General features: G+C 41.7%; 1 protein-coding gene across 1 annotated transcript; it reads right to left on the bottom strand.

Annotated features, from left to right (window-relative positions):
* Positions 1-635: 635 nt before the first annotated feature.
* On the bottom strand, positions 636-12,773 carry e2f2 (E2F transcription factor 2). Its single transcript, XM_056394094.1, has 7 exons — positions 11,991-12,773; positions 5,809-5,908; positions 4,641-4,860; positions 3,946-4,107; positions 3,709-3,823; positions 3,174-3,372; positions 636-2,733 (listed from the first exon to the last, which is right to left on the bottom strand). The coding sequence occupies exons 1-7, from the start codon at positions 12,252-12,254 to the stop codon at positions 2,459-2,461; spliced, it is 1,335 nt and encodes a 444-aa protein (XP_056250069.1). The 5' UTR covers positions 12,255-12,773; the 3' UTR covers positions 636-2,458.
* Between the last annotated feature and the right edge of the window lie 1,407 nt (positions 12,774-14,180).

The following is a 14,180-nucleotide window of genomic DNA, read 5'->3' as shown; positions in this document are numbered from 1 at the left end:
CTTTTTTTTTTTTTTAAATCATTTTCCATTATTCCATTTCAGTCATTCTCAAAGATAAGTAACACGCAACACTATACACACATATATTAAGTAGCAAATCTGTGCTATATTTCCATGCAAATGTATTTCCCCCAGAATGCATTAACCCCATTCCACACTGACCCACTGAACTTTGACCTCCTGCCTGCCCCCTGCCTTTTGTGAGCTTGTTTCCAAAGCAACCAACTCACAAAGAATGATGGGTGGGTTTTGTCAACCTGTCGGAACATGTTTATAGCTCATTCAGTGTCTTTGTCACTCTTCATGTCTGCCCATTCTGCTTCCTCTGGGAATGTCAATTCTTATTAGATCAATATCCTCAGTGGCCATACCCTTGCTGGTTTTAGACACAGGACTCCATATTTTGATTTGAGCCAGTGAAATGCAATGAGCCCTTATATGAATGGATTTTTCCAGTAAGAGTCAGATCAGATAAAGGATGACATTGCAGAAGCTAGAAGATGTATTGATGGTGAGCCTAGATGAAAAAAAGAAAAGTTCAGTGAGAAGAACTAAATTTAAAAAAAATGCAATAGAAACTACAGGTTTCTGACATGGAAAGTGATTAAAATAAAAATGTATCATAATTCCAAGTGTAAACCATGGCTTTAGTATTTATTTAATCATTTCAAACAGACCACACAATATTACAAAATATTAAGTGCTGCATGTCATACAAAAAACAGTCGTGCCCTCTGCAGAAAGGCCAGTATCAACTTCCAAAAAATTTCAGAAAAAAATAGGTATAAATACAAAACAAATTATGTACAAATACCAGAAAAATAATGCTCATCAAAAAAAAAAAACCAACAAATTCTGAATTCACATTCTCTAATCTACACTGTAAAAACACACACACAAACACACCATGACACCCATTTCCCAAGCTATCAAATACACACACACAAGCACACAGTTTCAAGTTTTGTTAGGACAGGACAGTTAGCTTATCTCTGCAATGTAGAGGGAAAGCCAAAAACACATCAGCATGAAATTCAAATTTCCAAATGTCTAGAATGCTTTATAAAAAAAAAAAAAAACTTTAACAGATAAAAGTTGCAACCGCTCTGATCTCAGGTGCACGTCTCTGACATTGAGAAAAGGGTTGCACCATAACATGAGGGAGAGCATTCATGGGCCTAAATTCTGAACAGTTAAGATCAATTCCTCATTGTTTCTGTTGCTGTTTAATCAACAGACTTCATTCATTTCAGAACAAGCAGAGGAAAAAGAAAACGTTCCTCTTATTAAACCTTAATTACATTAATTAACTGACCTTCCACCACACCTGCAACACAGATGTTGGATTTCATTCTTTTGGGTTATTTCCTCAGAAATACAATAGTAGTTTTACACAAGCAAATAAAACAAAATCATCAATTAAAATTCCACTATCAATTGGGGAGAAAACTGGATTTGAAACCAAAGCTGCTAAACCTACAAGACAGAGCGTGTGATCCTCTTGTTCTGCCACCATTATCGGTCACTTAACTCTGGCTGTGGGTCCAGTATCGGGTGTCTCAACCTGCATAGATTGGCACACAGCGCAGCACCAAACAGGTACAAGGCCTGACGAAAAGCTTAAGGCAGGAAAGAGCAAACTTGATTAGACAGACGCAACATCAGCACTTTCAAAATCAGTTGTATGTCTAATGTCTATGCTCAGATTTCACACGATACTGCATGTTCAAGCTGTAGATGCAAGCAGATCTACAAGGCTGGTGTTAAACAAGTGATTCACAGCTTCATTTGGTCCGTGTTGAAGACACTAGGACTCCTACAAAAACACCCTGTGAATGGTTCTTCATGGCTTTAGCTTTCTCTCATCCAGTGATTGAATCCTGTAAAGCTGCACGGCAGTTAAAGCTGACATAATACAAGGCTGCCCCCTACGGGCCAAAGACTGGCACAAACATTTAGACTTTGGAAACAAGGAAGAAAAAGAAAAAAATAAAAGTTCCTGAGATGTCACACCATAAACACCGCCTGATACCCAAATGTTATCAGGTCTTTTGCTGTTGCTGTGATATGCATAATAACTCCTATGTTTGTATGACGTTACAAATGTTTATCTTCGTAGCACAATCTGAAAAATGTGACAGAAAGTCCAAAACAATCCCTGCTTTTTAAACAGTGTTTCTGTATGGTTGGAGGTTATACAAATCAGTGTCGATCTCAGTCTTACCCATCCTCCCTGTCTGGGCTTTTTTTTTTTTTACAATTATACGTACAATTGTTATTTTTACTTTATTAAAATTAATTAAAAGGGGGTAAATCACCCTTTTGGAATCATTGACATTAAAACAGGCATGGCAAAAACAAAGAGTGATGGCTTCATAGTGTAATATTTCCTACTTCGAGAAGGCATTCAATTAAATATTTCCCCCTCTTCCTCTTAAATTTTTTCCCCCACTGGATCTCAGCTGGACAACAAATCTCCAAGATCATAGGTGTCGAAGAAATCTGACACTCCCTCGCCATCCTCCAGGCTCCAGAGGTAATCGTTGTGGTCCAAGGGTGGAGAGAAACTGACAAAGGGTGTGTTGGGATCTGGGGTGAATGAGGTGCCAGGAAGCTGGTCCTCTGTGATCTGCAGCAGGCTCGGGGGCAAACCCAACAGGCCCTCTACGTCCAGCAGAGAAGAACTGGAGGCTGCAGCTGAGGAGGTGGTTGGAGCTGCTGTAGACATGGCGCCTGTGTTTTGAGGAAAGGACAGAGCAGGGGAGAGGCTGAAGTTTAGTTCTGCGTGGCTGAGTGTGGGGTTCTACTGCGCAACTCTACAGTTTAACAGCATGTAACCACAAAATGTCATGTCTACTGAGCTTTAGAGGTTCTGTTGAGCACATGTTTGAACTCGGGACTGAGTCTAGCCGTTCACCTCTGCTTCCAGTCTTAATTTTAAGCTAAGCTAATTCTCTCCTGGCTCCAGCTCCTCAGCTAACACGCAGACATTGATATTCGCAACTACTGCAACACAGCAAGAAAGCAATACTAAGAGTATAAATGTCAAAATTATTATTATTTTAATCCTTAGAGTGCATGCCTAAAAACCTGTGCCTCCTCAAACTGGACAGTTAGTGCTAAAGTTAGAATCCGACAGTACGGTACGTGACCCTTCAGAGACTCCAGCTTACATTCGACAGGCTCCTCTTTGATGGTGTAACTTGGTGGTGCCACTGGTGTTACAGCTGGAGGGCAGAGGGGCTGAGGGAACTCCTTTTTAGGGGTGACAGCGCTCTTCACTGGGCTAGCATCTTCAAGACCCTCCTCTGGACACAGGTAGACTTCAATGGGGCCGTTCTTACTCTTTAAATAGATCTGTAATGACCCCTGCTGTAAGGAGAAAGGGACACAGATTGCTATTTAGCACATGAGACACACTAGTTAAGTAGTTACTAGTTTCCTTGCTTGTATTTCATTTATCTTTCTTTTAGTTTTAACCAACAAAAAATGTGTTTGTACAATCATTAATGATCTGGGTTACTCAATGTTCCTGCCAAACTAATTTGTCATAAAACTTTTTACAAGACTTAAATCCATCTGACAGCAATATCGCACATTATATTATAAAAAATGTATATTGAGTGCAGAGGCCTACAAACCGAAAGAGGTGAGAAGGAGGAAACAAGCAGAACACAGTGTAAAATTCAAACAAAGATGCGCTCTCACCCCCGCTGTGTCCGGCACCTCCAGCTTGGTCTCAGCTGGGGCCTTGACGGCAATGACTGTCTGGTCTCGGAGACTGCCGATGGAGCGGATGTCCTGGTATGTCACATAGCCAAACGTGCAGTGCGGGGTCAAGGGTAACAACAGCAACAGATATTAAGTGGATGTTTGCTTTGTAACCAAACACAGGAGAGTTGTAGCGGGAATGTAATCAAACACCGAGACGTATGTAAAGGATATCTCTGATTGTCTTTATATTCAGTGAGTTGTTTGAGCTGTGTGGTGCTGGAGTGAATCAGTTCATCCAGAGATCTCTCTGCTCGCTCCAGGTCTCCCAGCTCTTTCCTCAGGGCACAAGCCTTCTCTCCTCCACCTGCACCGCCCTCGAATACATCTCCAACCCTGCAGGACCACACATAAGCATGGAAATAAGCAAAAAAGGATTGAAAGTTTGATGAGTTGATTTGATTGCATTAAAATGAGTAACAGTGCAGATGGTGTAACAGATAGTAAGCTTTCTACATGGTGGTGATTCAGCGTTGTCTAGTTACAGCCACTAGGTGGCAGATGTGTGAGCAGGAATCCATACACTGAGTTGCTGCTATGCAATCAAACACAACAGCTCTTCAATAAACACAACCTTTGTGGAATGTGGTTTCACTTGTGACTGTGTCAGAGAGCTGTTCATTCATCATCATTTGGAGACTGTAGTTTATGGTGTTGTACTGCTGGGTCAGAAGTCAGAAGTTCTTGCATCAAATGCTGATAAAACTGTGTTGCTGACAGATTTATTAACAAGAGCCATGATCTGACCAGAGAAAGTGAATGCATCTAAATGTCTGACCCATTTCCCTCCAACTATGTCTTCTATTAGCTGGAATTTCAGATTATTCTCATTCTGGTTATTAAATCTCTGCTGATCCATTTCAACTCACAGCCATTGGATGTTATTCTTTGATTTTTTTCTGATCAGCTGGACTCCCTCAAGGACGTTGGTGATGTCATAGATGCGTCTCTTCTGGACCTCCAGAACCTCTGTGGCCCAGTTCAGGTCAAGAACTCCATCAGGAGACTCAGCAATCAGACCCACAAATTTCTTAGTCAGCAGGCCCAAGGAGGTGTCGTAGCGCGTCCGCTCACCTGGAGACTTTGGAGCTGAGGGGCGAAGATGCAGACAAATGGAACGTGAGGGGAGAACGGTGTGAAGCAGAGCAGATATTTAAGCATGTACTTGAAGTGCACATATATCCTGTTTTTCTGAACTAATTTGAGTACTTCATTCAGTTGATCAGCTGATGTGGAGTACTGATTCAGATACTTGCATTAGTCATTCAAGCTTTTGCCAAAAGTATACCATGAAAACAAACTCTTTTATGAATGTGTCTTTCTTCCTGTCTGACTCATTTTGCATTCTGTTTGATATCTCATTCATAGATAAATCTTTTTATTGTATTGTGCATGGTATTTGAAACAGAAAAATGAATAATAATCCCTGATGGTACTGTCTGCTGTGTGCAAAGCTGAACTGTCCCCATCTCCCACGAGATGACACTGTGCCATTGTATCATGTGCCAAAACTTTGTCAAGTTTTCATTTTCTAAATCTGTCATAATAATGGGTCTAATAATTTGACAAACTTTAGTTTCTGGGGCTCCTGAGTTCCTGGGACATTTAGTCCATGTGCTGCTTTTCTCTCTGGTTAATAGAGCTTCTATCCTTTAAGATAACGTCTCCACAACCCATCAAGCTGCCCTCTTTGAGCATTTCCCCCATACAGTCTCCCAAAGTACCCCGTCCACTTACCCTTCACACCTAGTTCCATCCCCTTAACAGCCCCTTTTGGATTGTGACCATTGTAAAGAACTGTAATTATACTACTTCCTGACTTATCTCTTTTGTACAGTATTTATTGGCTTTTTTCACATGATTTTGTTGTCATTGCCATTTCCTGTTTTAATAATCCTATTGTGTCTCCAGCTCTCTCTTTGAATGACCTCTACCTTGTAAAAAAAAAAATAGAAGCTTTGACAAGAATAGAAAGACTTCTAAATCAGCATACATTACACTTCCTCCCCTCACATTTGATCCACGCCGTGTACTCACTCCTTGGACTTGGTACCCTGGTTGTGATGATGCCTTTGCCTTTTGGCGTGCGGAACTCTGGGAGATAAAGAGGGTCCTCTAGATCCAGCTTCCTTTTAGCCTAGAGAGCAGAGAGTTTACATCCGTTATAAAAAAAAAAACAGGAACATTTAAGAGCCAAGAGCAAAGAGTAACCATTTGGTCATCATAAAAATATACCAAGTGTGAATAATGTTCCTCGTTTGACTTCCTTGCCAGTCTATAGTCTGCTGGAAACAATCTGCCATGCTTCCTACTTAACAAACCTCACTGACTTTCCATAAGGACAAGTTAAATTGTTAAAATGTATTGTGTAGGGTCAGTCCAGCCCTTCCATGAAACTTTGACATCAATGCTGGCCAAAGTGCTAAATAGGGGGGAGGGTGGGGTGTTGAAAAGTGCTGTGTCGTAAATGTGCCAACAGCCCTCAAGTGCAGAAACAAAGCACTCACACTTTCCCAAGCACTTGAAGAAGGGCTGATTTTGTGTGTGTGTGTGTGTGTGTGTGTGTGTGTACGAAGTAGAAAGGGGAGGGGGGTTTCAAGTCTCAACCCACTGCCTACAAAACACCAGGAAATCCCTGGAATCACTCAATGACCTCTCCTCCCCCTCTCAAGCCTCCCTACATCGCCTTTCTTCTACAGCTTAACACACAAACACAATTACCTGACTATAACTGTAATGCATCATGCATTCCAAGGCCTGTAGCCTCAACTGAAATCTCTCTCACACACACACACCCTTTGGACCCCAATATAAACTAAATATGTTCATGTGACCATTTAGTTTTTGCAATGACCTACATAACAAAAGTGAAAGTCACAAGGACACAGCCTCCCTCTTGAAGGATTAAGAAATGACCAACTGTCTGAAAAATGCCAACTTGCGCAAATTGGTGACACCCGAACACGCAGCATTCCTGCCAGTGAATTGTTAACACCAACAAGCGTTCACAGTGGACAGGAAAGTTTGCAGTCAATCAGTATGTCATTCCTCCTTCACGCAAGGCGCACACACAAAAACACACTGGTGACTGAGCTAATGAAGCGTGGGATTTCAGCTCGGCGTTACTGAGGCTGCTGGGTAATTTGTAGCATCTGGTTAGGACCTCACCTTTTCTGTATTCTCCTTTCTTCCAAGTCTCTTAACAAACACAACTACAATTCCCTTTTTTTTTGTCACTGCAGTGAATAAGAAGCCAGTGAGCTGCTTTGCCTAATCGGTTTAGGCAACTGACAACAGTTTTCAGAGATGGAAAAAGTGGCGCATTGACTTGACACGTGTAGATGCGCCCGAGCGAGTGTGGGGATAATAAAGGCAGCCATTGTCCCAGTGTGCTCCCTGACATGTCCACCTGTTGACTGGCGACATCTGGAGCAAGTACAGCAAGTGTACGTGCTGTTGGCAGGGCGGCTTTTAATCCCCACAGCACACAGGCAGCCGCACGGACACTTCAGTAGGACACAAAGAGACACAGGACCGGACAATGACCAGATACTTTGTAACAAAATGGTAGCTGTTAACACTTGTGGGATTTAAAACTTGTGTGTTTGTTTGTTTGTTTGTTTGACAATAGCTGTCAAACACAAAGGGATCACAGAGGGGAATTAGGAACTGTGTTTCTACAAACAGTGACGGCTGTGGTTTAAAGTTCTGCCTGGTTCAATCACAAAAACCTTGACATTTAATAAAGTGGAGCTTCATAACTTCCGCGACCTAGATGTGCAGATCAAACTGCACCACATCTACATATTTCAGGCTCGCAGGTCTGCGCTTTAGAAGTCACAGCCACAGGCACGGTGACATGTTGTAAGAGGGAACCAACGGTTTCACCCTGCAGCTGTACGGGTTAAGGTGGGGGCTTGGGTGCTCCTTTTTTGCATGAGGGATTTCTCTGGTGAGTCAACCATATTACGCAAACACAACTTCATTTAAGTAGAAAGCCAGGGTGTGCTTCTTTCAGTATAGATATATATGAGAGAAAAATGCAGTTATTACAAATGGTAATTTAAGGTCAAACACGCAGGCATGTTGCCTGACACAACAGTCATTTCAGGACACACAAAAGGTCATGAAAGAATAACCTGATGAATCTGATCATCAGGTTAGTCTTAGAGAGACAGCTGGACATTGTGTGCATCATAATTAATATAATAAGCATGTTATTTCTATTTTAAACTCCCGAGTTACTGTGCAGCAGGCCACTCCTGTGAGAGGCCTGAGTCAACTAGCCTCCTACTACCTCTTTATCTCACAAACCCGGCAGTATCACCCCACTCACGTTTGCTATAACCTCACCCTGCTTGCCTGCCCAGTTACACCCAAGCACTGCACGTGGCAGTCTCTGTTTGTTGTACATTCTTTGGCTGATTCCCGCTGTCTCTGCCACTATGATGAAATCTTCCACATTGGTATTTCACACACAAAGTCAGAGTCACGTGAAGGACTTCTGCTGCCGGGCCTCTGCTCAAACCAACAAACCTCGTCAGTCGAGCTGCATGGGACTCAGATTCCATCCAAGCCAAGGGCAAGTTACAGTATGCCTGCAAAGAGCTACTCCTTCCTTACACAAACCCCTCACTACCACACCCTTGGGTAGTCAATAGAAAAACAATGGCTACATTGCTGAAAATGTCAATGGTTCCCTCAAGGGAAAAAAGAGAAGGGTGGATCTGCCCATTTGGGTTGCTGGTGCAGGGGGTAGGGGGTAGTGGGCTGCTTTGAAATGCAAACTTCCCCAATTGAGGACATTATGCTCCAGGGCCAGTGGCCTGAGGTGGTGGTAAAACAAGGTGAAGGATAATTTTGGGTGAGTGCATACAGTTGGCAATGTGGCCAATGTCACACCCAGGCATCATCAGTGTCAATGGGGGCTCACTACATGGGTTCCAAGAAGGACGGATCCAGGAGGTGATTCAAGGCAGCACTGGAGGTTATAGGAAAACCCCACAGAAGGGCTGTATGCTCCTACCTAGTGGCAGAAAGAGTAATTCATGAAAATGATTTGAATGCTTATGCAGTTTTGCAGATTGTGAACATTCCGTGAAAATCTGGGAACACGCACATGTGACATAAAGCAGGGAATAAGTGGGACATTGTCTCTGGCGATCGACACAATGCAGATGCATCTTCTGGCCAAACTGGCACTCGGCTGTAGTAAACATTACTTGCTGTATCTGAAACAGACAAACTCATTCATCTGTGTTGCTGCAGAGCACTGAGGATGAGGTCTGATGTGAAAGCAGCTGTCAAATCCAGACAGCCCCTGGACTTTGGAGGGAGGACTGAACACATTTACATCACTATCAAGCTGAAAGGAAACAGAGCGACGCAACATTATCAACCGTTAACATACCCTGGTTAAGACTCACATGACAATCAGTGACACATTGCCTTTTACTACACTTGACACATGATTAACAATTATAAGCAGAATCTCTTCAGCTGAAGTCAAACATTAACTTTTTCTTGGGAGTGTTTTTGAAAGCACGTGCCCCGTGAGCAAGCTTTCAAGTGTGGGATCACGCATGAATTATGCATAGCCTTGTTTAGTTTTGTTTGTACTTAAAGGAACTCAGGTTCTAACACTGAGCCAAGCATCCTGTACCACAGTCAAAGAAAGCTCAAAAGAAAGCGGTAATTATTCTGTTTAATTTGAAGGAAGTGAGCTTCACATGAACAGGCGACACTTCCTGTAAACATAAGACCCATGACTGAACACGCATTCAAGCTGCTGCGTCAGCAAGCACATATGTATCATATCAAATGTATATTGCATAATAGCTGCCCTTAGTCATGACAACACATAAAACCACATGCCAAATAATTTTCCAGAAACATTACTATGCATTTACTCTTTTTTATCCCTTTAATTATCATAATGATGACGCATTTGCATTGTTTGATAGTCATGTACTGTTAGTGCACACATCACCGAACCTAACACAGCCACTTCATGTCCAAATGAATAAAGTGACTACAAATGAAGTCTCTGCCTTTTATAGTTCGTAAAGAGAAAGACAAAAAAAGATCACTCTCAGCTCTGTGGCTGAAAGCTGAAGCCCACCTTCATTTGGATACTGCTCTGTGCATCTAAATTTCAGTATTTAGGGAACCGGCAGTAGAGACAATATGTTCTAGTATTCGAGAAACGACCCTGAATGATTCAACTTTGTGTGCGCTGCCATCAGTAATTTAGAAATGCAGGTCTGTATCAGAGAACAATAAGATCCCAAAAAATGTCAGACCAAAAAAGAGGAAGCGGTGAGATGATCATCAGTGGGACACCAACCCTTGTGTCGCTGTCGTTTTTAGATATGGGAATTAAATGGGCATCACTAGCCTTGATGTTCCTTTACTCTTTTTTTGCCCTGAACGAGACATATATTAAAAAGTTTCACCCAATCAACTTCTCATAGTATAATACGTCTTCAAGACTTAGTTTATACACACACACACAGACACACACACACACACACACAGACACACACACACACACACACAGACACACACAACGGAAAGTTTACCTAATTCACTTCACTGAAAAGTGCTGGGGAAGTTTCATAATTATGGGACTTTGGGACTTTTGAAACCTGCTGTGTAATTTCAAAAGTGCATTACTCTTTCTCACCTCAATGAAGCTCTCATTGTGGTGATCAATGATTTTTTTGTCATGTACACCTGTGTACACCAGCCCTGCAAGTCACTTAAAAATCGAAGTTAATATGTTCACGATAAATCCAAACACACTGAGTGTATTGGATATATGGCAGAGAGGAAGAATAGACAATACAATTATCAGTGTGAAAACACCCTGTCCATTGTGGCTTCTTATCTTCAATTCATCTACATCATCAATCCCGTCAGCCCACATTCTATATTAGTGGGTGTCACATGAAATGGTCTTAATGATGGATTAAAAGAGGGGATAACATTTTTATGTATCATTCTATCATGTGACATGTACAAATCCATGAATACATACAGGAATGAATCGCAATTAAGTTCACCTTAGCATATAATAAGCCAGGTGGCAGCCTATTTCTCACTTTACTTACGTCCAACTAATCCTCTTGAAGGGCCTATTAGTAAGTACAGGCGCAAGGGCTAGGGGGTTAACATGAGATTTGGACCCGCTGCACACACTCTAACCCCTAACCCCCTTTAGCTTTACTGCAATTCACTAAATCTAAAAGGACTTCAGGGCTGGCGAGAAAGGAGGAGACCAATATAACAAACAACAGCAGGTGTGGAGCACTAGCAAGTCTCTGAGTGCGATCCAATCCTCTCAGATCATCAAGCTTTTCAAATAATCCTTCAGCAATAGGAAGCATACTGCCTGTAAAATGGCTGGAATACAGTTCTCATTTCATTTTTCCTACAGAAACAATTTACTTGATGGACATGAAGCTTTTTAGTGTTTCTAAGAGAACTTTCCACCTGAGCATACACACGTCAGTTCTCAGGAAAACACGCCAGTTGTCCGGTTATGACCTCTGACCTCCAGCTCCTTCCTACAGTGAGATGAACAGGTTACACAGGTCCTGTGTTGCCTTAATGACAGGTGCAGTAGGAGCAGCTGTCCAAATAAAAGTGTGAGCTACAGCTCGGGAATATTTCTTCTCAAATTAGATCTGATTTTCAGTTCCCAAAATGGTTAAAAGAAGATAAGAGATGATGGTAAAATACTGTGTTTACATTAGTGTCATCTGCTTGGTCACCCCCCAGCATTGTTTGATTGTGTACCCCTGCTGCCCCAGCTATCTCCCACTGTGGGGGCCACTCATCCTTCCTTTTCATAAAAGAGGGGCCCCACCACTATCAACTACCCCCCTCCTCCCTATCAAACACACACACAGCGTTTGGTCTTGTCTAGCTACAGCTGGACTGCGGGAAAAGATGTCACACAACTTAACATGGGAACACACCAATTCATACACATCCAGCAGTAGACACAGTGGCTCCTCTGTGTCTTATCACGTCAAAACATATTTGAATGTGCCCCAAACGTTGCTAAAACGCGCATGCCAATGGAAATTATGAATTATTCCGCCCACACACAGGCACAGAGATCACTGTGCTGGACACTGTATCAATGATTCGTTATTAAAATGTGTGTAAATGTAGTGGAAGCTTGTACTCGTAGTGTGTGTTTGGTTCTTTACCGGCAATCGCCCGGAGGATGATCTGATGGGTTTAGCCTCTGGTCCGTGGGGGGTTGAATACAGGCTGTTGGCTCTTTGTTCGGCCGCGGTGGTGTTGCAGATCTGGGTGAAATAGCCAACCGGTACCGTGTTCATCGGCGGGCTGGACAGTACGGTGCCGAGCAACTCTGCCTTGGACAAAACCTTTACCTTCTGCTGAGGGCAAGACAGACCCACTGCTGGCCGACAAGATGCCGGAGAGACGCCTTTTGGCATTCGCATCATTTTCCTGAGTAAACTAAATTTAACCGGATCGGTCAGGCGGAGGGGGAAGTGTGCTGTTGGCTTACACACTGATCAATGCTCTGCTATATCGTTCCCTATTACCGGCGACCTGCTGCACTTACAGGCTTCCTATGAAAATATATTTCTAGTATAACGAAGGAGCCAATAGCAACTCACACAGCTGAAACCAGCCTATTCAATTCAAAATGCACGAATTAAACATGCAATCCAGGCGTATTTAGTAGTAATAATCGTTAGTACATACAGCACACTGGTCGGTGTTGTTATCCTTTGTCCGGTAACAAAGTGCAGAGGAAACTTTCCTTACAAGTTATTGTTAAAAATCGCTGCCTAAATAAGTGAACAGTGTCATCGATCCAGTATTTTAAAGTCCAAATACCAGAGGTCTTCCAGGTCTCAGTGAGCTCAGGTTGCAGTTTGAGATTTACAACTTATTGTGACCCCCCCTCTGATGCAGAATCCAACCCGGTCTGTGATTCCTGTCCGTCCACCTCAGAGCTCCGCTCTCCATACAAGAGGACAAGAGCTGGCGAAGAACAGCTTTTTTACCGCCAAACTTCGTCCCGCGAAATTTAGATCTCCCGCGGTTAGAACTCGTATCTGATTGGCTCATGGCACGTTCTGCGTGTCACATTTGCATAAAACAGTTGTTGAGGGACGAGGTTCGTCCTCTTAAAGGGACAGTAGCACAAGTTTGGGACATAATGTTCCTTTATTGCAAGGGTTAAATTGGAGACAATGACCACTTATTAGTTTGAATATGAATGACCCCAGTGTATATAATCAGACATATAAATAGACAGCTGTCGCTTCTTTGCTAGCACACTTTTTGTGATTGTTATATAAAGATATTGTAAGATTTATTGTATCATTATAAGATATTGTTATAAGATATGGTAAGCAACAATTTGACCCACATCTTGCATCATAGCCCAACTTAACTGCAATTTCCATGCTTAGCCATAAACACAAAACCCTGTTGTTTTGTGGGCATGTTGTTTTTAAATCATCAGAACTTTATTCTGTATTCTAGATCACAGATTTTACATATGAAAATTTGCGTCAAAACATGTATAATTTCTTTGATGTAATGATGCATCCACAAATTTGGATCGTTATATTTGAATATCTAACTGATGAGTTAGGTCTAAGTGGAACAATCATGAAAATGTGTATTAATAATGAGTTAGGTCTAGCCTCATTGGAACAATCAGATAGAGTGTATATAACTTTCAAAAAGTGGGGAAGTTATTTATTTAGTTATCAATACACAATAAAATACTTATATTAGAAATTAGACACATAGACTTTTAAGGCCAATGTTGGGAACAATAAATATAAATATAAATATAAATATAAATATAAATATAAATATAAATATAAATATAAATATAAATATAAATATAAATAGATATAAATAATATGTAATTATGTATAGAAATGGTTTTCCTGGGTCATCTTTATATAGTAAGAAAGAAGCTTTCATTCTTTACATAGGAATCAATATTGTATCTGATGAAAGTGTATTGTGGCCTAGTGCAAGGTATTCCTGGGGATAGTTTGTAGATGATAATTGGATTCATTCAGTAGTACTCTTGCTTATTGGCTCAGAGGAGATATTGAAAGAAAACAACCCCTCCCCCATCCACAGCTACCACCCAAGCCATATGACTTGACACCCATTGGCCAAGGCAAAGAGGACTCCCAGCCAAAGCAAGCCTATTGTCATGCCTCTATTTGAACTATATTTCAAATTATTTCAAATCAAATTCAAATATACTCTGAATGCAAGATTAGTTCATTATATTTTATTCACTCAAGATAGTTCATGATGACTGTAAAGCATATACAAAAGGCTAAGGGGAGGGGGAGAGAAAAAGCTGACACAGTGAGCTGCTTTTTACA

This window comes from Seriola aureovittata, chromosome 13, assembly GCF_021018895.1.
Source record: "Seriola aureovittata isolate HTS-2021-v1 ecotype China chromosome 13, ASM2101889v1, whole genome shotgun sequence".
Lineage (NCBI taxonomy): Eukaryota > Metazoa > Chordata > Actinopteri > Carangiformes > Carangidae > Seriola > Seriola aureovittata.
Note: the sequence above shows the minus strand (reverse complement) of the source record. Positions and strands in the feature narration are given on the sequence as shown.